This window comes from Marmota monax, unplaced genomic scaffold, assembly GCF_021218885.2.
Source record: "Marmota monax isolate L192 unplaced genomic scaffold, Marmota_monax_Labrador192_F-V1.1 WCK01_AAM20220418_F8-fsc00441, whole genome shotgun sequence".
Lineage (NCBI taxonomy): Eukaryota > Metazoa > Chordata > Mammalia > Rodentia > Sciuridae > Marmota > Marmota monax.
The window spans coordinates 385133-411003 of record NW_026694644.1 but is presented as its reverse complement, the minus strand read 5'-3'; the positions used below and the strand labels follow the sequence as shown (position 1 = coordinate 411003).

The 25871-nt window shown below is 35.5% G+C and overlaps 1 protein-coding gene across 1 annotated transcript; it reads right to left on the bottom strand.

Annotated features, from left to right (window-relative positions):
• Positions 1-10461: 10461 nt before the first annotated feature.
• Positions 10462-11406, bottom strand: LOC124078359 (olfactory receptor 4C15-like). Its single transcript, XM_046423113.1, has one exon. It carries the CDS (start codon positions 11395-11397, stop codon positions 10462-10464), a length of 936 nt encoding a protein of 311 aa, XP_046279069.1. The 5' UTR covers positions 11398-11406.
• Positions 11407-25871: the final 14465 nt, after the last annotated feature.

Genomic DNA, 25871 nt, shown 5'->3' with positions numbered 1-25871 from the left:
TCAATGAAACTCTCCAATATATTCATATATTGCTTACACCATCTCCCAAATTCATGCTGGCAGTCATATTTGGAAACTTGAAAGTGTTCCTTATGATAATAAGCTCTTATTAATTATAGCTATTATGTACTCCATGTGTTATGCTGGAATTCGTGACCCCCAAAAGACCACCAGAGACCAAGATCGATGTAAGCAGCAAAGAGGTGTTTATTGCAAGCTAGCTCGGTCCCCCATGTGCACACAGCAACTGGTGATGCTGAGAGGCCCAGAGCCCAGGGTTTGCAGCAGTTTTATACACTCTTTGTGGAAGGCAGGGAATTTACATACAACATAGCATCTCTTAGCAAATAATCACACACCGTGGGAAAATCATAAAACAACTCTAAAACATGATTAGCACATTCACTGGAGGGAACAAATTGGGTAAGGGTGACTGGTTAGTACAAGAGGGGGATTCGTTTGAACTGATTGGTTTAAACCATGAGGGGTGTACATGCTGAACTACATGTTCCCAACATGTTATCAACCATCATAAACTACTGGGGGGGGGGGTCATCTGGCATCCCAGGTATTTTCCCTGTCTCATGCTGATTGGTGGTTGCTAGGGGGTTGCTATGGATCCTCATCTAGCCTGACTGAGCCAGGGACACCAGGTGCAGCAGATCTCTCCTGTTATTTGTAGATAAACAACTCAGCAGGGTGGGGATGTGCCTATGAGTGTTCTGTGGGTCTTTCCAAGGACAAGGGTCACACCCCCTTCCTTGAACAGGCTTTGCTCTGAGGTAGAGGCTGGTTTTTCACATGAATAGCCAATTGCTTTTTCTACTGAAGGCATTTCCATGAATCATCCAGACAATTACTCCAAAAAGTTACTTAAAATTCTGTAATCATCAGGTCACACTTCCATGTGAGTTTAGTTAGAATGTCTATCAATAGAACTCCTGTGAGGATATGATTAGACCCTACAGGTAGAAACATTAATGCAGTCAAGTGCACAGGGGAAGGTGGTGTGTGGTGAGAACAAGCTGTCACAGCCCCTGACCCAGAGCAGAAATGATAGCATGCTTACTTCCTAATGCCTGCCTCAGGATGACTAAGGTTGATAAGTGTGTTACTCATCTTCAAATGTATTTAAAAATGAAAAATATATATATATATATTTGTCAAGTAGCAGAGAAGAAATAACCTATTGAACTGTATAAGACATTTACTATATTTGGTAGACCTTGAATACATCACTGTGGCCCTCAGCCCCACATGCATCCATTCCTGTTTCAGATACACTCATTGTGCAAAGGAAACCAAGTGAAGTAGGAGGTTAAAAGGAAGACAGACCCTATGTTAATTTAGTAAATAAGTTGTCCTTTCACTTTCTTTTTTAAGGATGTTTTTAAAATAATGCTATTTTATTTTTTACATACTCGTTAAATATAAAACACCCAACTTCTTATTTTATTAAATAAAGGAATTTCCTAAATTATTGTCAGAACTTTGACAGTAGAGAACATAGTGCGCTAATGGTTTGGAACAGAAGGTTTTTCATTTTTATTTTTTTGAAAGATAATGGTCTTAGAGGCAATAGTTTAAATGGATTGAATCCTAGGACAGAAATAAACACAGTATTAGAAAAATTAGTCAAATACAGTCTACTGTTTAGTGAAGAGTAAGTTTGAGAAACTGATGTGACTCCATTTTTGAGAAACCAGTCTCTACCTCAGAGCAAAGCCTGTCCAAGGAAGAGGGCAGCATGACCCTTGTCCTTGGAAAAACCCATGGAGCCTTTCTAGGCACATACCCACCCTGCTGAGTTGTTTGTCTGTAAATAACAGGAGAGATCTGTGAGTCAGGTGTCCCTGACTCAGTCAGGCTAGGTGAGGACCCATAGCAACCCCCTAGCAACCACCAATCAGCATGAGACAGGGAAAATACCTGGGATGCCAGATGACCCTCCCAGTAGTTTATGGTGGTTGATAACATGTTGGGAAACCATGTAGTTCAGCAAGTACTCCCCTCGTGGCTTAAACCAATCAGTTCAAATGAGTCCCCCTCCTGTACTAACCAAACACCCTTACCCAACTTGTTCCTGCCAGTGAATGTGGTAATCAATGTTCAGAGTTGTTTTATGATTTTCCCTCAGTATGGAATGATTTGCTAAGAGATGCTATGTTGTATGTAAAGTCCTTGCCTTCCCCAAAGAGTGTATAAAACTGCTGAAAACCCTGGGCTCTGGGCCTCTCAGCATCACCAGTTGCTGTGTGCACATGGAGGACCCAGCTAGCTTGCAATAAACACCTCTTTGCTGCTTACATGGATCTTGGTCTCTGGTGGTCTTTTGGGGGTCCTGAACTGGAGCATAACAAATGGTGAAAACATTAGCAAATAAATGACCTGTGGTCACTTATATGTGGAAGTTAAATGAGCAGATCTCAAAGAAGTAGGGAGTAGAATCATGGTTCTGAGAGGCTGGGAAAAGTAGGGTCAGGGGACAAAGAATGTGCCGACCCTGACCTGCGCGGGCCATGGTCTTTCCTGTGAATTTGCAGGAACACCAAATAAAACATAGAAACAAATTACTTTTACAACAAGCTTCAGGATGATTTCTCTGATCTCAGCCTCAGGCTTCCCAAAAGGGAGAGCAAGAGAAAGTCACAAGAGGCTGGTGAGAGTGAGCAAGCACATTCAGAAGTGGGTTTTTACTGGGGGGACTCTTGTTCTTTAGAAAATTCTACTCAAAAAAAAGGCCAGAAGGGGCAGGGTTACAAGGGAGAAGTGAGTGTAACTCAATGCCAGGAGTGACACCTACATCTGAAGATGTGCCTTTACTATCAGAGCTGGACAACACCCAAGTCACTGCAAAATGTAGTGATTAGTCAGAGTCTCCTGTTTCAGGACTGGAAGGCTTGGGTCATTCAGAGTGGCTCCCCAGGAGAATTGTTAATTGGTACAGTTGGGCTGTTGAATAGGAATCATAACTTCTACTTTAGTACAACCAGGGTTGAAACCAAGTAATTACATATTTCAAAAAAGCTGGTGGAAATGATTTTATATTTTCCCAAGTCAAAGAAATATAAATGTTTGCAGTGACAGGTAACAACAATTACCTTGATCTGATCAAATCTGCCCATAAATATGTATAATCTTCATGTATCCATTAAAAGTAAATACCAAAAAATTAATTAAACATTATGAAGAGATCTACATATTGGAGATATCTTTCATATACATTGGGCTCTGCACATCTCCTGGGGTGGTCACCTTGAAAAGTGTGCTTCCCTTTGCACAACTATGCATTCAATGAAGTAGAAATTCTCTACTTCTCTCACTATATATATATATATATATATATATATATATATATATATGCATTTGATGTGTTTCTAAGTGTTTGGATTTGACTTGAAGATAAAAATCTGAAAATGGATCTTATTTCATTAGAATTAATGTTATTGCACCAAATCTCTCCCATCAAGAAAGATGCACTCTAAGAGCTGCTATTCATTGGACAAGTATTCTGTGTCAACAATGTATTGTTTGTTCCACATGTATTATTTTATTGACTTCCACCTCCCTTGAGCTTGCTAATCTTATAATCCTCATTCAACATGAAAATTCTGAGGTTGTAAAGGTCACTCAGTTATATCAAGTGCCCAGTTGCTGACAGACATTTTCTGTGCACAGAACTCAGCACCCCCACACGACCCACCATTTTAAGCACTGCAACACAATTTGAAATCATCCATGAAAATTCAGAAAGTTAAACTATACATCTCACCATGTGTCAGGTCCTTGAAATTTCTAGTGATGGCATCTTGTGTTCTTTTATGGAGAAATCTTCACTCCTGTTCCCCAAACTGTGACGTTTATAGCAAGTATTTGCTCAACACCTAAGACAGAGAGGAAGAGCCTCTCTGACCATCAAATGTCCCCAGTGCTCCTCTAGGCAATCTCAGGAACAAAGAAACAAAGAGGAGTAAAAGTTCCTCATGGATTTCCATCTAGACTTTAAAGAGACTTCCATCATCGGTCATGCACCTACCTGTACAAATACTGTTTGGTTCCCCCTGAGGGAGAAATTATTCATCAACATGATGTGCCAACACACAATTTTGGGTAGTTTTTCTATTGATCAAGTATTTGAAAAACTTTTATCCCAAGCAATTAGAGGTTTTGTTTGTTTCTCTGTTTTCTTCTCTTCCTGTTCTTGGGTTTCTGTCTGTAGTTGCTTTAATTTCCCATGATACTCAGGAATAGAGCGCTGGGTATTTGGGAACAGAACATACTGTTTCTTGCAGGATTCAGACCAAATGCTTATGCATATAGGAAATGTAAAAACAGAGTTCTGTGATAAACCAACCATCCAACAGTCCATATGGAAAACATACTACAGCAAGGAATACTTATTTAAGAAAAATTTTCATATACAATATATGAAGATGATGCATTATTTGAAATATTACATTTCTCTCAGAAACTGATCTTATAAAACAATAATTTTAAAAACAAAAACAAATTTAAAGAAGAGATTGAAGAAACTTTCTGGTTTTTATTTATTTGAAAGATATTATAGCAGACCTATTTAATGTCAAAGAACATAGCATTTAAAATAATGTTTTGAAAAAACTTGGACATAGCTTCTTAAGCTCCCTCAGGAGGACCCTCATAAACAATTTTCTAATTTTTCAACATCTAAATTCTGCATCATGTCTAATTTTATGTCTATTCACACTCCACAAAAAGTTTCAAATTTATGTGATTCACTGAGACACTAAAGAGCCCTCACATCAAGAGTCTATGGACTTAATCACTAAATTCCATAATGTGATATTTGTTGAATGTGTCCATAGTCCCACAGTCACAAGCTCTAATCAGAAGGAGGAGAGAGTGGTCAAACAATTTAAAACCACACAAACTTCAATTCAGATAAGCAAGTTCTCAACTAGATTCTGAAAAACACAGATGTAACCAGACTGTGAAGTGCATTATTTCAGTGTTCAGCATAGAGCCTGAAGCCACACTGCCTCCTGTCCAACCATACCTCACTGCCCACCAGGGATCTGATATTCATCCAGTCCCTTGATCCTTCCCTGTAGAACATAAATGATCCTAAAACTTGTCTTTAAGGGATGCTAGAAAGGCTAGATAATTCAATATGCACAAAGTATACTGTTTATATACCTATAATACAGATGCCTGTTATAACTACTTTAAAACACAGATTTCCCTTGCTGAGTGACATAAGTTATTGGTACCATAAATTGTCCTAGTTTTTTTCACATAGATGAGAAGGTATGAATGACAGATAAAAAAAAACTTTAGTAAATATTAGAAAAACAAAATGAATTAAAAGTCATGTCATCTTAAAAAATGATATAAATAAAATAAAAATAACAGTAAAATATGTCTTTGTTTGTGAAAAGGCTCATAACTGGAGATATGAAAAATCAGAGGAGGGAGAACATTTGGGATGAGAAAAATGAAACCAAGCTATAATGGAAATAAGAAAGAAAATGCTTTTGGGGACAATAAGATGAATGTGAAATTTTAAGTTAGCCAGATTCCAATGTCATAGTCAAACAACAACAACAACAACAATAAAGTAACAAAAACTGGAACCAAGTTATCCAGATGGGCCATGAAAGTAAGGTATAAAATTTGGATAAACTTTTCACTAAGCAATTATAAAATTTGGAGGCATAAAAAGATGATAGCAACTTTTGAAAGTGAAGTCAGCACCAAAGAACAAACATCACTCAGAATTATTTAATTGAATTTTAATCTCTCTCTCTGTTTACCTAGATTACCTAAGATTGGACTTAGAAATTATACATAGTGAAAATCCTACCCCTTCTCAGATGCTAGACACCCACTGAAGACACCCATCCTTCTGTTCCCTGCTTTTAGTAACTCAGGGCAAAATATACAAGCTGGCTCATGGTGGTCCCCTTACAATAAAGACTGGAGTGAGGACTTTTCAAGTACAATCTTTCAGTGGTTTTGGACTTGCCCATTTGTTTCTCATTCATGACTCAGAAGAGCTTAATATTTAGTATTATCTGTGGGTTTAGAAACACTAAACATGTTTCTTCAGGTTCAAGAGGATCGTTTCATATTATCAGACTTAGGAAAGAAGATTTGCACAGTATTTGTTTCTCATATATTATATAAAATCTTTCACACAGTTTAATGGCAGACAAAATTCTCCCTTACTTTGAGTGAGATACTCTTGGTTTTCATGTGAAAATGATTGGAACTTACAGAACAAAAATTCAGGCTGAGATGTCGTAAATTCCAGTGTGATGATGGCCAACCCTACAATCCTTCAAATAGATCCTCACAGGCTTTTATTGAGATGCTTATTGTATTTCTGTAGAGAATGAGAAAAGTCAGGTAATACCAATTCTCATAGCTTTCTCCAACTACTCCCAGCTTTTTACTTCCTTTCTATCACTTGAAAAGTAAAAGAGGGTAGTTAAAATATGATCCCTAAACAGAATCAAATAATTACTACCGATTACATATGCACTGTTTGAGATGCTCATCATGACTTTCAAAGTTGCCTGTACCACCATCTGCCTTTCCAATTGTTCTCCTGAGCTTGAGCTCATCCATGTTTCAGGCAAACAACTGCTGCCCTTCATGAATACATTCCCTGATCACTGCCTGTCTCACCACCATCAACCCTTCCTCTGCTCTCACCTGCACTCACCATTTCTACTGTGGACACAGCACTAGTTTAAACATGAGCTGCTCAGAAAAACTATTCTAGATTGCACCATGCAAGTAACTTACCTGATAAAGTCTTCCACTGTTCAAGTGTGTGTGTGTGTGTGTGTGTGTGTGTGTGTGAGAGAGAGAGAGAGAGAAATGATATAAACTCTAAATGTATCATTACATCATTTTTGCTTTAACAACTTTTAATTATAACATTTAAAAATATACCTGCTCTGTCAAGTCAGTCTAAACTAGGCGATAAGAGTTTTGTATGGAGAAGCCAGAGGTCCAGGATGAGAATCTGAGTTTTTAAACTTCATGAAATGACTCTACTACACCATCTCTAATGCCACACTAAGCCCCAAAGTCCAACCATAATTCAAGACAGAGCCAACATAAATTCAAGAAACCATAGGCAATTCAGAGAGGAAACTACTAACATGCTCATGAAATTTCTTGACTAATAAAAATAGATGCAACCTTCAGGATGGCTCAAAGACAATATACATATTTTAAAAATAATAGTGAACAAAATATTTAAATGTTTAAAAAATAGGCTGAGGAGTCAGATCCAAAAGGAAAATAATGACATTTTTCGTTAGAGCCACAAAAGAAAGATAATCTGGGAATCAGAGAAGGTAATATCTATAATACAAGAGTGAGCCAGGATCCATGGTAAAGACAGAATAGTTTGGGATGGAGAACGATTGCAAGACTTTGAACAAGGAAGTCAAGAGCATATCTGACTTATGATTTCACAAAATGACATTTCTGAATAATTTTTAAAATTAGATCTTGTTCTGTATTTTCTTCATTCAGATATCCAGACATTTTTCTAGATTCATACTTTTTACACTAACACACTGTGCTGCTGAAAACTCTTTAAATAGCTACAGAAATTATAACAGATGAACTTAGTGTTACTACAACAGTTACATTGCCTAAAAGGTAAAAACATTGGAATGTGCTTCATCATGCCTAAATTAATCTACATAGAAAACAAAATGAAGAGCTAAAGCAATACTCATTTTTAAGAAAATTTTTATTTATTCTGTTCATCAAACTGGTGGGAATGACAAAATTTGAGTAGATGCCTTTCATAGTTATTTATTCCTCTACTGAATGTTAGTGGATTTTCACCTTGTACATAACTACAGAGTCCACAATGAAATGTTAAGCATTAAAGTACTATAAACACGTTTGAGTTTTAAGTGTATGATGCATCAGGCAAGAATTGGTGTTGGCAACCTGGTCAGTATAGTGTTATACTTTATAGCTTCATTTCAAATCTTGGCTTCACATAAAGCAGTGCAGCCAATGTTCATAAAGCAATGTAGCCTATCTAGCAGATCCATTCTTCTTGAGCTAGTTCTTAGGAATAAATGGACTTAACTAACAGGACCTTGGAAGGCAGAGGACATGAAGATGGTACCCCTGCTTTAAGGACAGGCTGATGTGAAGCAAGGGAAACACATGTCTAAGTCTTGTCACAGTCTTGGTCTGTTGAACATCCACATAGTCAAAGTGACATTTTAGATCACAATTCAATCTTTCATAGACTTTTTCAGTCCATGAAATTACATAATAATGAAAACAAATAGCATATAGCCTTCTACTTTGGGGGTGATAAGATTAAAGAGAGGAAACAAACAAATAAACAAAAAGATGATTTGCGCACAATACTCAGCTGGCATGTCATCAGTGTTGATTTGTCACAGGAAGCTTTAATATTTTACTATAAATAAATTTATCCCCCAGGGCACATGACAGCCTGAGATGAACAACATATAGAAATGACCACATATTTTTTATAAATTTGAATGATCTTGTTATTGATAAATATTCAAGAGAATTATTTGCACTTAGGTACACTAAGTCAGGAAACTAAAAATTACCAAGTAAACTGTCATTATTAGACTTTAGAATATATGCTTTTATAGCTGGTTCCCCTGAGTTCTATTCCTTCTGTGGGGGATGGGGAATGTGTGCTCAATACAACTGAAGCTTTGACCTGGGGTTGCTGGTAGTAGATCATCTCAGTAGTTTCTTCTGTTTCTACTAAAATAAGAGACTCTCATTTCCAACCCCCTGTGGAATTGCCCTGATTACTCTCCCAGAGCAGATTGATCTAAGGTAGTCATTGACCCAAGGAGATCATCCCCAAGGCAGGATAGGATCAATCTGATTCTATCTCTCAAAATTGAAGAAATAACCCAAATTCTACCTGACATTAATGGACTGACCTTTAAGATGAAGTGAAAAGATGCAGGTGACTTCAAAGTTCTTCTCTCTGATTTTCTGAAGTCTTGATGTTTTACATCAGCATCACTGATACTAGTATTAGAAAATTGTATCTTTCCACATAAAATCTGTTTTTTTTCCTGATTTCTAATATTTTCTTCACAGTCTTGGTGTTTCCCCCCCCCCCAAAGGTTTATAGAAATGAAAACCATTCTGATGAGTTAAATACCTTTCATTTTTTTGACATAAATTTCAGAAAGTATAAAATTGAACATCTTTCACTTATATGTAACAGTATTGAGTTGTCAACTCAAAAGGAAGTGTTGATCTCAAATTGAAAACATTAATTGTAACTCCTGACACATTAATACCTTCTCTTTAGAATTGTGTAATCTCTTTTCTTAGAAAAACACCTGATAAACAGTTTGTCTAAATAAATATTTTTTTTTTATTATTTACATCATATGTTTGGTGTAGTGCTTTGACCCGCACAGCATCAACACGGAATTCTCAAGGAGGGGCAATGAATAAAAACACAGAGGCCAAGAAGACACAGAGATATTTTCACTAAAAGCTGGGGCCTGGTGGGAAATTGAACTCTGATGAAGGAGCAGTACCTAAGAACTAGCTCTGCAAATTTGTTTTATGGAGTCTTGTAGAAGTTCTGTGTTTGGGATTGAGGTCAAACTTCATGATTGTAACATGTTTTCTAAATAGGAAGTTTCTGTACAAAGACACAGAATGCACAGTAATGTCCTAGGGGGAAGGGGGCTCTGTGTTTGTACTAACCTGGACCTTATCTCAGTTAGCTGGCACTCACGGTTAGATGAATGCGAGTTAGAATGTAGTCATGCTAATGGGTAATATGTGACCTTTTGGGTTTTTTTGTTTATTTTTTAGTTGTAGTTGGACACAATAGCTTTATTTCACTTACTTATTTTATGTGGTGCTGAGAATCGAACCCAGGGTCTCGCATGTGTGAGGTGAGCCCTCTACCGCTGGGCCAGAACCCCAGCCCCTTTTGGGGGGTTAATAAATGCAGCAGCAGAGAGGAGCAGCCACTTCTTTTGTCTGCCACCTTTGTCTGCCTGCTTGTACACCATGTGTGTGTTTCTGTCCTTTGTTTACCTCTCCACAGGTTTTCTCCACAGATATTCTTTACAGGGTCTCATAATAGTAAGCTAAACTATAGGGACATTGTCAATTGTTCAAGGCTTGTGAGTTGTCAGAGGCTTCTTTGTGCACTAAGAAGATACGGAGCTAGAAACTTTTTTTTTTTTTTTGCAGTTATCCCACTGTTGCATGGTATTAAGAACATTCTGTGATTATCCTGTGGTACCAAGGAGACCCATTGTCCTGAGACATCAGATAACTTTTAGAACTAGAGCACAGAGTCAAGGTTGATCACGTCTTTACCTTTGGCACAGAATGTTTCTCAAGCTTGGCTTTTGCCTACACCTCAGGATTAGCAGATGACCTGGGGCTCATTTGCTCTCCAAAGTACTATATTTATTTTCCCTTAAAAACCACCACCAATCTCTTCCACATTTTTCTCATGGCATTTTTCACTTCCTTGTTTCTTAAAATATAAACTAAAGGATTGAGCAAGGGAGTTAGGATGGTGTAAACTATTTCTACTTCTTTGTCAAAGGGAAAGGAAGATGAAGGTCGTGCATATATAAAGATGCATGGGACAAATAACAAAACCACAACAGTAATGTGAGATCCACAGGTGGACAGAGCTTTCCTCCGCCCCTCAGCACTGTGTGTTCTCAGGAAGAACAAGATGATACCATAGGAGACAAGCAACAAGGAGAAGTTGATGATGCAGATTAATCCACTGTTGGCAAACACCAAAAGGTTAAAGACATGAGTGTCAGTGCATGCCAGCTTCAATAGTGGGTACAAGTTACACATGAAATGATCGATGACATTAGGCCCACAAAAGGGCAAATTGAAGGTAAAGAGAATCTGTATTATGGAATGGAAGAAGCCCCCTGTCCAGGTCACCCCCACCAAAATGCAACAGAGCCTCCAGTTCATGATGGCAGAGTAGTGCAAGGGCTTGCAAATGGCCACATAGCGGTCATAGGCCATGGCCGTGAGTGTAATCATCTCTGCCCCACCAAAGAAGTGTCCAGCAAAGAGTTGAATCCTGCATCCTTTAAAAGAGATGGTTTTCTGCTTATACAGGGAGTCTGCGATCATTTTTGGTGTGATGGCAGAGGAGAAACCTGCATCCTGCAAGGACAGGAAGGCCAAGAAAAAGTACATGGGGGAGCCCAGCAGTGCAGGGCTACAGAAGATGGTCACTACAGTCAGCATGTTGCCTGCCATAGTCACAATGTAGACCAACAAAAACACAACAAATACTATTCTCTCAATAGTAGGATTCTGTGAAAGCCCCACGAAGACAAATTCAGTTATGAAGCTTTGGTTTTGCATGGTTTCTAAGGAAAGGGTGAAATTACAACATTGTTCATGTAAATCTGAAAATGTGATGAGAAAAATTGCTGCAGATCCGTTCATAACATAATAATTACCTAGAAGTTGAGGGCTTGTTATTTTGAGGGCTGCTTATTGAGGTATTATCTTTTAAATCACAAAAATAGATATGTTTGAAGGTAGTAGTCAGAGATCTAAAAACATAAAGACTGGGATGAATTAGTGAATACTTCAAAATGCCAGAGGTTTAATAAGGGGAAAGCAAAGCATCCACAGCTGCTAAAGAAGAGTAGTTTATATAAAAAGTGCCATCTCAATCATTTAATAGTAACTTTCTGGGTGAATTAGTGATAGCCATTCTGAAACTGAACCCAAGCTATGAGAGAAGAGGACTATGATTTCCCAACTCTGCTTGTCCTGGTCATACAACAGTGGTTACTACCAGGTCATCCATTATCTGGAAACAGTCTCATCTATAAAAGGAAGGAGAAAAACATGAACTTTCAGTGGGCCTCAGAAATAATAACTTATTCGCCAAAAATATTTCTTTAAAAATCTAAAGAGAATTGTCTTTTAAAAATTAATTTCTTCTTCTTCTTCTTCTTCTTCTTCTTCTTCTTCTTCTTCTTCTTCTTCTTCTTCTTCTTCTTCTTCTTCTTTTTCATAAAAGGAGGACTCATGGGAAAATGTCCAGCTGCATAATACACATAACAAGTTAATCATGCATAATCCTGAGTGTCCTCCTGATCCCTAAGTGATGTATTCAAGGCCATCCACAGCTGAGGGCTCACTGTCTAGAAGCCAGTCTTTGTTAGATGTTATCATACCAATTTTAGTAATGGGAAATGCGAGATTAACAAACTTATGTTAAAGCAAACGAAAGATGCTTGATATGGCATGTCACACAGCACCTCTGTCCCCACACATAAGTCCTTTCCCTTGAATCAACAGAAAAGGAATGGGGATTTATCTTTTCCAGCAAGGATTTCAGTACAGGCTAACTTCCATAGTTTCTCTTCAATTGTCAACCTTGAAGCCTCTGATTCTTTTTTGAAGTTTGAATGAGGCATCTAAATGAAGGAAACCCAACAAATAATGTGAAATGAGAGTGGATGGCACATCCCCTAAACATGCAAACCAGCAACAACCACATAGGTAAGAAAGAGAACATGTCAGCTGTCAGCCACAGTCTAGAGGCTTAGTTAATCATTTGCCAGTGCTTACTACAACAAGACCCAGTCTGATCAGGTATATCTCAAGATAAAGGTTTCAAATGGATGAGGCTTTCTTGTCAGGCAGAGATGTTCATTTATTGCTTACCTACTCATCTTCCAGGATAATCATGAGGTCAAATTCAAAAGTGTGGAAATGTTGCTTATGATGACAAGCCCTTACCAATTTCACTTAATATGTGCTCACTTGAAGAAGCCAGCTACCTTGTTTGCAGAAAGCTCCTCCACAAAGCATTCAGATAATTGCTTCAACCCTTGAATCAGAATTCACAGACAGATTTTCATAGAATGATGTGTCCTCACCTGTACATATAACTGAGATATATCAGTGATATAGCATGTGTGTCTATATAAATTTTTCCATGTATATATGTACATATATATATATATATATATATATATATATATATATATAATTTTATTGTTTTTTTTTCTATTGATACATAATAGTAAAATTCATTTTGATATAATTATACAAGCATGGAATATGTCTTGTACTAATTAGAACTCCATTGTTATGGATATATATGATGGTGGGGTTTATTATGATGTATACATACAAGAATACAGGAAAATTGATTCTGATTCATTCCTTTGTGTGTATGTGTGTATGTATGTGTATGTGTGTGTCTATAAATGAGGATGCATTGAACACTCAATGAATGATGAGTTTTATGTAAGAATAAATAATAAACAGTTTCATGATTCTGATTAAGTAAGAAATAATTTAAATTTTTTATAATTAACTAATATATATTTCTGAAAATTAATATTTATTTGTTCACTTACCTTAAAATAATCATTTCCAATTATTCACTGTTTATTCTGATGAACATCTGTACTTTGAATCCATAGCCTTTTACAACAAAACAGTAATATTGAAGAAACTCTGAAAGCTCATTGAATCAGTTGGAAACCACTGATTACAGAATGAAGAATAAATTACAGCAGCATTCATCATAGCCTAGGACCAAAGCAAGAAAGACAAACAAAGGAAATGAGTGAGAACATCAACACAATATTTGTGTAGACCTGGGTTCAAATCCTGTCCCTCTGTTTATTCTATGAAAAAGATTGTATTACTTAAAATTCTTAAAATTCTGTAAGCCTTTATCTTTTGCTTATGGTTTAGTAAGAAAGTCTATCAATAAATTTCTTTTGGATATCAGATGGTTTATAAAAATAAAAATGCCAGTCATCATTAGAAATGAATAAATAATATTTTTTAATGCACTAAACTTTTGAATCTCCCTAGTAGCCCCTGAATATGTTATTGTGGACTCAGACGCACTTCAGATCTGCCTTCTTCAGATTGCTTCATTGTGGAAAAAAAAAAAAAAAAACAAATGGAGTGGGAAGTTGAAGACAGGGTCCTAAATTAATCTAACAATTACACAAATCTATCTCTCCACTTCCTTTTTCTGGGTGGTCTAAAAGCAATACGATTGCATAATTAAAATGTTGTTGGATATAAATAATATCAAACCCTTCTTTTCCTGATGACAGTAATTCCAAATGTTAGTATTAAAACTGACAAAGGAAACTATGTTGTGCCCCTGGATTATGAGAACAATGTTTAGAATTTTAAAACTTTAACTCATGTTATCTTAAATAAGATTTGTTGTCATGGATTGAATCCTACAATATCAAAGGGAAAATCATAGCGAAAGTAGTGAAATATGATTAAAATCTGGTGTTTACTTAGAATAATGTATCTATGTTCATTTTATACATTGACAAATGTACCCATAATAATGTCTGGTACTCATATTAAGGGAAATTGACTATTTTACATGTATTTTCTGTATTTATGCCACTTTTTAGTTAATCTAAAATTACTCCAAATAAACACTTAAACAGAAAGAAAAATAGTGATGAATTTCTGCTACCAGAAATCTGTAATTCTAGCCTCATTGTGTGATACTGATGGACCAATAAACATAGCCCTATGCTGTGCCTCAGGCTGCCTGACCATAGGGTCAAACAGAAAGCAGTATTTTATGCTGTGCGCAGTGGAGTTAAAATAAAGTATAAGAAATTCTGAGGCCACTGTTTATAAGGAGCAGGTACAGACACAAAGTGGAGTTAAAGTTTGCATCACAAGAATGTCTTTTGAAGTCAGGCTGTTTTTTAAAGTTCTATCCCTACTAAAATTGTAATAAAACTACTTCACTCATACCATCCTTTAAAAAACATATTTGTAGATATTTCCAGAACCACAAAGTGTCTGTATCCTTTCTACTAATTACTCAAACTCTAAATATTGAAATGACATGATTCACTTTATAATGAAAAATCTTGCAGTATCACATGAAACAGAAACATATCTAAAATACTTAGTAATTAAGAGAACTATTTAATATTATATGATATAATGAATAGAACAATAATTAATGATGTGAGAAAATAATGAAACATTTTGTAACATATCATGTTAGAAACAGAAAATAATTACTAATAATCCCTGCCATTTATATTGATATTTGAAATATAGTTTTACCATCCAGAAGAGAAAATTTTAAAATGTTTGAGATTTTAATTTGCAACAAATACCTGATTACTATTGTAAGAACATTTATAAGTGAAAATAATTAACAAACAAGAACAAGTCTCTGCATCATGAGAACAGTTAAGAAACAGGATGTGAGAATTGAGGAACAGTCAATTGAAAAGGTGAAAGCAACTCATTACTATAATAGAAAATCTTAAGTTAAAATTGTAACCTATTATAAGCATTCATCTCCACCCTTTATGCATTTACTGATATCAGTTTTAAATTCACATTCTCCTATAAGTAGAAGTTTAATGTGTCTGTATTTACGCTAGAACATTCTGTGGTCTTCCCTTTCTCAGTAACTATATCCTCAAATATGTAGAGCTGCACCTGAGATTGTTCAGACCCAAAACAACATGAACTGTGGGCCCTGGGCCATGTCCTGGGGTGGTGACTTGGAGAAGTTTGCTTACCTTGGTACAACTATGCACACTTTCCACCGCTTTCTTCATACTAATTTTATCAGTACAAATACTTTTAGCACCATTGTGAAATAAATATAATTTTTTCATTAACATTCAACATAAAGAACATAACATTCCACACTAAAAGAGACATTAGAAATGAGCCTGTCAAAAAAGATAGTGTTTTGAAATTATATCTCAAGCAGTAACTTTCAGATGCATTTATGTGTACATATATGGGTATATCTCTCACATTTGCATACATTGTTTCTAAATATTGTTATTGCAAATTAAAACAATAAGATTCTATTTCTATTAACTTCCCTATAATTTCTTTAAATCAACCATATTTTTGATTCAGGACTTTTATCATCAGAAATAATCTAAATTTCAGATAATTTTTTGAATGTCAATACTGCTATGATGCTTTTCTTAAATGTCTGATGTTATACATGTAAGCCTTATATTTCTTAAAAATATCTACATATATATACATATATACACATATATCAATACACTCATATAATATGCATCTAGAATTTTAGAAAAAAAAACTCTTTGTTTCCACTGGTGCACTTCCAGATGAATACCTGAGCTTACTTTTCTGTTGTCTCAATGGTTTAGCTAATTTCACGGTAAAACAAAGCCACAAGAGCAAGCACTAAAGCAGTTCACAGCTTAGCCACTTAGATTTTTCTGAACAATTCTGAGGCAAGAACCCAATGCTACTTATGACATAAAATGCACATAGGAACAATTAAACAATTACAATTAAAGACACCATTCTGTGGCTTAGTCACACTTTTTTAGGCCTAATGTTTTTTTCCTGTGCTTTTTAGTAGTGTGTTGTTGTGGGAATAGTGAATGCTACATTCTATTTCCATGAATCTGTGACTTGTCCCGCAAGTCTTGTGTCTACCATGTTAATATGTCAGTGTTCTTTCTATAACATCTGAAAAGACCACTTGAATCTAAAACACAGAGTGTTGCAAACATTAGCAAGCAATTGATAAATGAGAATTTTCTTAGCAAAACAAACTGTCCAAGATATGCACTTGAAATAAGTAAGACACAGAAATGTTGTTATATGTCACATGTTGTCACTTAGATGTGGAAGTTAAAAGTGCAGGTCTCAAAGAAGGAGAAGGTAGAATCATGGTTCCTAGAGGCTGAAAAAGTGGAGTGGGAAGGTGGATAGAGCAAGGTTAATTGGTAGAGTGGTGCTGCATAGGAAGAACAGAACAGTGGGGTGACCAGGGTTGAAATAAATTCTTTGTAGATTTCTAAAAATCTTGTAGAGTTGATTTTTAATTGTCCAACTGAAAGAAAAGATAAATGTGTGAGGTGACTGATAATGCCAATTACCTTGTTCTGATTAAACTATTACCACAAATATGTACATGTATCCATTAAAAATTGATAATGAAAAAATTAAGAGTATTAATAATGATCCACAAATTTGGAATCATATTCCTTGTTCATTGTTCAGAGTATTCCATGTATTATAAATTCTCCTCTTTCCTTACACACACATACAAATATGCAAATTTGATGTGTTTCTAAGTGTTTGGATTTACCTTGAAGATAAAAAGTTGAGAATGGGTTTTATTTCCTTAGACTTGATGTTATCATTTCACCATATCTCTACCACCAAAAAAGATGCATTCTAAGACCTGTTTGTTCATGGAACACTTATTTTGTGTCAACTATGAACTATGTTGTCCACATGTATTATTTCATTCAATTCCACATCCCTTGACCTTGCTAATGTTATGATTCTCATTAAACATGAGAAGTCAGAGGTTGTAAAATTCATGCAGTTATACCAAGTAAATGGTTGCTGACAGAGGTATCCTGTGCCCTGAACTTGGCACCACCACAACACCCACAATTTTAAACACTGTATCACAATTTAAAATTATCCAAGAAGATCCAAAATTCTAAACCATATATCTCACCATGGGTCAGTTCCTTGAAAATTCTAGTGATGGCCATTTCCTGTTCTCCATGGAGAAAACTTGACTCAGTTGACCCCAAAGTGTAATATCTAAATACAATCTTTTCTCTTCATGTAAGAGAAAGAGGAAAAACCCCTCTGATAGTCAAGGTAGAAAATGTCCTCACTGCTGCTCAAGAGTTGTCTTCATCACCTCAGAAACACAGAAAAATAGAGAAGCAAAATTTCCTCCTGGATTTTCACCTGTACTTTCAAGAGGCTTCCTTCTTAGTTTTTGAACCTATAGAATTACTGCTTGGTTTTCCCCAGGGCTTGGAAATTTTGCATCAGCATGATGTGCCAAAGTACAATTTGTGTGGTTTTTCAATTACTCACATATTTGAAAAACTTTTGACCCAAGCAATTAGAGTTTTTTTTCCCCTGTTTTCTTGTCTTCTTGCTTTTGGGTTTATATCTGAAAATGCTTTATTTCCTATCATACTCAGGAATAGAACACTGGGTATTTGGGTACGGAATACACTGTTTCTTGCAGAATTCAGGCTAAATGCTTGTGCATCTAGAAAATATGAAACAGAGTTATGTGATAAACTATCCATTCATCAGTTCATATGGAAATCTCAGATGACAGTAGCAAGAAGTACTTATTAAAGAAAACTATTTCACATATTACCTTTTCCTTTCAGAAACTGATCTTATAAAGCATAAATTTTAAATACAAAGGAAAATTTAGAGAGGATATTGAATGAACTTTTCTCTTTATTTATTTGGAAGTTGATATGACAAATGTAATTAACATAAAGGAACATAGCACTTAAAAGGATATTTTGGGGAAAACTTGGACATAGCTCCTCAAGCCCCTTCAGGAGGATCCTCACCTACAAATTTCTATTTTTCACTACTGAAATACTGCATCTTATCTATTTTTATGTTTATTCACACTCCATAAAATGTTTAAAATTTAAGTGATTTATGAGAAAAGTTGAGACCCCAAAGGACCATCATTTCCATAGCCTATGGACTTAAAAGAAAGATATTTTCTGTTAATTAAAAATTTACATGTGTCTCCTGACACAGAATAATCACATGACATGATAGTTTTAAAATATCATTAAGCAATTAAACTCTACCAATATATTCTACAATTCTGGTTCCCATTTGATACCATTCTTAGCAACTTCTTATTCTTTGTCCTGCTTTGTTTAATCTTTCGTTATTATTTATTTGTTTCTGTTGGAGAAAGTATGCAATAACATGTAAGTAATATTGTTAACATGCAGCACAACACTTAATACAACTAAAATATTATTTTGCACAATGTGAAATCATTGGGGGTGATTTTCCCCTCGAATTTGAGAGACAGAGGGAGTCTTAGCCAAGGAGATGTAAGATACTGGGAGAGGAACTAACAATCTAGCTTTCTAGAATTTGCCCAACAATCTACAAGTTCCCACTGATCAAAAGTCCCATCTTCATCATTGTTAAATCTCAGAACTTCTGGCGAGTTTCCAAAGAGATAGTGTTATGGTTTAGATATGAGTGGTCCCCCAAAAGTTCATGGGTGAGACAATGCAAGAATTTTCAGACATAAAATCATTTGATCATGAGAGATGGAAACTAATCAGTGGATTAGTTCACTGATTGATTAACCTGGTGGAAACTATAGGTAGGTAGGTGTGACTGTAGGAAATAGGTCACCGGAAATGTGACTTTAGGATTTCTTATATATCACTGTTGAGTAGAGTTCTCTTTTTATTCTTCCTGGTTGTCATGCCCTGAGCTTGTTTCCTTTGCCATGATCTTCCATCATGATATTCTGCCTCATCTCAGACTTATAGAACAAACATCTGTCACCTTGAACTAGAACAAATGTCTTCTCCTCTAACTTGTCTTGTCAGGTCTTTGGTCACAGATACAAAAGCAAATTAAACACATGGCCTCCTGAGCAATTTTTTCTGTGTCTACCTGTGTAAAGCCAGTCATGGGTAACTTGTTGATACAGTCAGGTTGTTTAGTAGACTACATTACCAGGTACAGGAGCCATCTTTTACTGTTTTCTGTAGAGCTTCCTCATGTTGACGTGATGTCTCTGATAATGCAGGATATATTTACTCATCAATCAGCATTATTTATCTAGCTACATATGTTTACTGATTTCTGATGACTGTCTCAAAGATCCTTAATAATTGTTACAGACACAAACAAATCTGATGACTAGAGTACACAAGAAAATGAAAGCAATGATTCCTTTCAGCATTATGTTAAATTGACTGGAGCTGTAGAGCATAAATATAGAACAGGTCATTTTCTATCTGGGTCTTCCATTGAAATTGGCCATAATTACTACACTCCTGAAATGTGAAGTCCTTTGACATTGTCTACTTCCCTGCTCTCCAAACACTGCTAACATCGGGGAGGATAGATTGTCCAATGAAGAATATAAATGATGTATATCAATGAAGTGTAATAAAAGAGATTCAGATTCCAATCCTGGTTCTTAGAAATGTAAATGAATCCAGAGTTAGACCCTTGTGAGAGAACAATGCATAGTGTGAGGCCACATTGCTGTGTCTCAAACCCAACCCACTGCCCAAGAGTGGTCAGACGCTTAACAAGTCCCTTGATATTCACACATGAAACTGAAATAATAAAAATTCTACCCTTTTAGTGTTACAGAATTCAGTACCAGGAAAACATACAGATGATTTATCTATGTGTATGAGCAAATGAAGTGATTGCTTTCATTAAGTTATTTAGTGTTGGCTTTCCATGAGGCTCTTTTCATTGTTCAAAAATACTAATTCCATTGTTTTATTTATTTATTGTACATGTTTATAAATGTTTTAAAACATGAAGTTCTTTTGCTGAGTAACTGTAATTAAATAAGCACTATGGATCACACTGGTGTTTTGTAGTGAATAAGAATCTAGATATGACCACTCCCAAGAACTTTAATAAATGCAAAAATTAAATTAATAAAAATACACACCATCTTTAATACATATGGCCCATTGGTTTTGAACAAACTTGTGGTCCTCAAATATAAAAATCGGAGGAGTTAGGACATTTGAGAAATTAAATCAAAGATTAATGGAAATTAGAAAGCATATTTTCTGAGACAAACTGAAGAACAATATAAATAACTGGTTAGTCAAATTTCCAAATCAAAGCAGAAAAGCTTGGAAAAGTAAATTTTCCTCCTAGCCAGAGGTCATAAAAAAATAATAAACTTGAAATATATTTTTATTAGCAAAGTTCACTCTTCACTTTTCATTCTGTCTTTCTTCTTTCCTCCTATCACATTAAAAGGAAAGTGGGGGTGGACAGGGTGACACATGCCTGTGATCCCTGTGGTTTGGGAGGCTGAGGCAGGATGATCACAGGTTTAAAGGCAGACTCAGAAAAAAAAAATGAGGGGTTAAGCAACTCAGTGAGACCCTGTCTCTAAATAAAATACCAAATAGGATGGGGGATTTGGCTCAGTGGCTGAGGGCCCTGGGTTCAATCCCTGGTATATATGTATATATAAAGTGGGCAATTTAAAAATATTATGATTTATAAATATAATGTAATGATTACTCTGGTTGTTGAGACATTCACCAAGGTCTTCAAAGCCTCTAATCTCATGCTATCATCTTGCTTTCCACCTGCACTCCCATGTTCTGGTCACACCCAATACATTCTGTTCCTCATCAACACACCTAGAAAGTCTCATTCTCCAATGTTCCTTATCTCACAGTGTCTAATAACTTTTCTTTTGTTGTGATCTTCTGCTAAAATCTCCACTTGTCGTTTTTAAATATAGACAATAAGTAAAGTAGCAATAAGCAGAAAGTATAGCTATAAGTAAAAAAGTAGCATTGCCTCAGAAAATGTTCCTAATTACCCCAGTCAAAAAATGTTCTTGCTGATAAATTTCCACAGTTAAATGTGTGTGCATGTGTGTGTGTACAGATAGAATCATGTAATCTTCTAATTATATCCTTCTTCATTATTGCATCAAAATTTTTCATTCGATTTTATGATATCTTCTCAGGCAAGTTGATGTTGTTTTACTTGTGTCCTTCAAGCTAAAATGGGGGATACAGTTTAGCAGAGAGCCATAAAAAAGCAGAACAAAAAAACAGAACAAAATCTCAGCCAGAACAGAACCCCAGAATGTATACTCCATGGAAATCTCTAATACTCCACCCAACACACACTGTGTTTTGCATCAGTCCTTGACTGATAGGTGGAGCCAACATAAACCCAAGAAACATAGGCGATAAAGGAAACAACTCATATGCCAAGAATATGTCCTGACATCCAAATGGATGCACTCTCCAGGATCATTCAAATAGATCATAACTTTATGTGTAAATTTGAAAATAATAGGAGGAAGAAATAGAAATGTTAAAGAATGATCGGAGAATCCACAGCCAAAGAAAAATGGTAATTTTGAGTTAAGAACAAGAAAAGAAAGGATCACCAGGGGATGAGATAAGGAAAAGCCCACTGTGCAAGGAAGGGCAAAAGTGCATGAGCAGATTCTGTGGGAGAATCATTGTATGACTTTGGGAAAAATCATAATTTTATCTAAATTATGATATGATATGATCTAGTTCCTGAATCCTTTATTTATTTCATTTCTAAATGAACTTCCCATTATTTTCTTTCAGATACACAGATATGGTTTTTTCAATTTCCAATTTTTATATTGGTATTGTTTATCTACCATGTTTTAGAATAACTGAAGTAAATACAATAAGTCCACATATAATTAGCACAAAAGTTACAATGCCTAAATTATAGGGACAAATTTAGGCTAAATTTCACCATGTCTAAGCAAGACCAATATAGAAAACAGAAAGTAAAGCTAAGACAACTGTTGAGAGAATTCTGATAAATTCCATTTATTATAGTTGTAAGGATGAACATTTGGTGATGGATGTTTTCAGTATATTTTTTTCCTGTGTGTGTGTGTTGTATTAGAAACTGAACCCAGGGGCACTTAACCACTGAGCCACATCTTTAGTTCTCTCTCTCTTTTTTTTTTTTTAATTTTGAGACAGGTTCTCTCTAAGTTGTTGAGGGTGGCTTTGAACTTGCAATCCTCCTGCCTCAGCCATCCAAGCTGCTGTGATTACAGGCATGAGGCACCATGCCAGGCTCAGTGTTTTCTCAATTCTCTGCTGAATATTATGTTTTCTTTACAAGTGTTAGTGGGGCAAGTGGAAAGAGAGAGAAAGAGAGAGGGGGTCAGGAATGATTTCATTATGGGAATATAAAATGAAAAGTCAGGAGACAAAATGATAAAATGTGTTTGAATTCAAGTTGATGTTGAATCAGACATAAATCTGTAATTAATTGGTAGTGGTCACCATAATATGTGCATTTCAAATCTTGGATTCATAGATTTATGAATTTATAAAGCAATTGAGCCAGTGATAATAGATGTTCATTTCTCAAACTATTTCTTAGAACTGTTTGTGTATTAGAATACTTAGATGAAATGAAAAGACATGAAGAACTTACCCCTGCCATGAGGATAAACATGGAGAAGAAAGGGAAAGCATAGGACAATTCCACTCTCATGACAATGTGAGTAGTACAATTGCTGGTGGGTTACAATGTATTCACTTTGTCCAGATGATGTTTAAAAGCTAATGGAAATCCCTTGTGGGCTTTTCAAAGAGAAACCAATTAATCTTACCTACTTTTTCACATGTCTGTTCTGGCAAAGAAAACTAACATCTGCATTCTTCTCCATGGATTTTACATGGAGATTAAGGAAAGAAATGAAGGATTTAGATTTTTTGTTGACATTACACAACAGACATTTATTACTGTTAATGGGCTAGGGGAAACTGAAACATTTTGCTCATTAATCATATGTATTCCAGAAGTCACATGACAATCTGAGATTAGCTAAACTTAACTGTGTGAGTGACATATAAGATGTGTCTATAGTTGAATGATCTCTTTATTAACAACTGTTCAAACAGAATCATTTTCACATGGGTGCACTCACTTACAAAAACTAAAATCATTGAGTAAATTTAAACATAATCTTTTGAAACAGCCTGTTACTCTCTGGTGCATCTGGATTTACTCCTTTTTGGTGATGGGAGGAGTAAGCTCTCTACATGCACAACTGGTCCTGATTTTTTTTTTTTTGTATTGTGGTAACTCAAAAATTCCCTTTGATTGTTCTTGAACAAGAGATACTCACTGCTAACTTCCTCATGGAATCTTCTGCCCCTTCTCTTCCAAAGCCAATGGATAGAAGAAAGTCACCTAACCCAAGAGGAACTCATAGGTAGCACTGGATCAATCAGGTTTTATCTGTCAAGAAATTCAAGGAGTGACTCAAATTATGCAGTAAATGGTAATGGACCCATGCTAAATGATAGATTCATGTGATGTAGGAACTCCTACAGTGAAGGGCCTATTATTGCTCTTCTCTATACCCTTCCTGAAATGTTTTCCCCTAGTGTCAATGAGTTCACCACTCTAACTCAAATACTTTTTCAAGTGATGGATCAGAGACTTAGGAATTAGACTAGAAACTGCAACCACTTGAAGATAATGTAGGCCCAATACTCCAACATGTTGAAAAAAGATCTGACTTCCTTAACAAGAATTCCTAAAGCACAAAAAATAAAAGCAAAAAAATCATTAGATCAATGGCATTGAATTAAAAATATCTTAGAAGTGAAAGAAACAAGACCATGAAGAGAGCCTTCAGAATGGGAGAAGATCTTTGCTGCCTGCTCCTCAGATAGGGTATTAATATCAAGAATATATCAAGGTCCCAAACAAACTGGACACCAAAAAGCTACTCAATTAATAAATGTGCCAAGAAACTAAACAGACATTTCTCAAAAAGAAGAAACACAATTGGCCAAGAAATATGTTATAAAAATATTCAACATATCTACCAATGAGGGAAATGCAAAGCAAAACTACATAAGATATCATCTGACTCCAGTCAGAATGGCAATTATCAAAGATATAAATAATAATAAGTGTTGGTGAGAACATGGCAAAAAAAAAATTACAAACATACTTTGTGGATGGGACTGCAAATTAGTTCAACCACTCTGGAAAACGGCATGTAGATTCCTCAAAATCTAGGAATGGAAGCACTATATGATCCAGCTTTCTCATTCCTTGGTATATCCAAAAGATCTAAAATCAGTACACTATAGTTATAGAGTCACATCAATGTGACAGCAAAATAGCCAAGCTATAGAATCATTCTAGGTGCTGTCAATAGATGAATGGATAAAGAGAATGTGGTACATATACACAAGGATTGAATATTACTCAGCCATAAAGAAAGACAGAATTATATTATGACATTTGATGGTAAATGAATAGAACTTGGAGACTATCATGCTAAGTGAAATAAATCAGACTCATCAAGGCAAAGGTTGGATTTTCTCTGATATGTGGACACTAGTCCAAAATACAAGCAAAAACAGAGAGGAGGGAGAGGGAAAATGTTGCAAAGAATTCCATCAAAGTACTGAAGGGGAGGGAGAATGGCTGGGATAAGGGAAGAACAGAGGAATGAATCTGACCTAAATTTCCTATGTACATAGATGAATATTACACAGTGAGTACCATCTTCATAAAATATCCACAAAACACTAACTTGAAAAAAAATAACTAAAAGTAAATAGGAGAAAGAGAAGGAAACAGGGAGAGGGAGAAAGGAAGGGAAAGGGGAAATACTGGGCAATAAATTAGAGTAAATTATATTCCATGCTCTTTGATTTATATCAAAATGAATCTTACTTCTAAAAAGAAAAAAAAAATGAAAAACAGAAAGAAAAGAAAAAGATAATGGGAAAAAAATGTCCTTGTGCCAGCTGGGCCCATAGTTCAAAAGCAGAGTGCTTGACTAGGGTTCATCAGGCTGATGATTTAATCACCAGCTCTGCAGAAAGTAATGATAAAAATAAGTATTTTACAAGGTGTCCACTTTAAATAGAATACATTTGTATCCTGAAGGTTTAAGGCATTTTGTTGACTTTCCATATATGTTTTTAAAGCATAGGATCAATGGCCAAGCATCTGATGTGCATTTTTTTCTATCTATTTTTTTTTATTTATCAATAGGTTTATATAAGAATAAAATGTATTTCTCTTTAATTCACATTGTGTTGCCAACTCAGAGTAGATGACTGATATCAAAGTAAAAGTATCATCTCTGACCCCCAAAATATTGTACTTTCTATAGAATTGGTATTTACTTCACAGATAATGAGCAACCCATAATATTGTGGTCTAATATCATTTTTATTTCTTTAATCTTACACTTTTTTTTTCTAAAGTCTAATGTT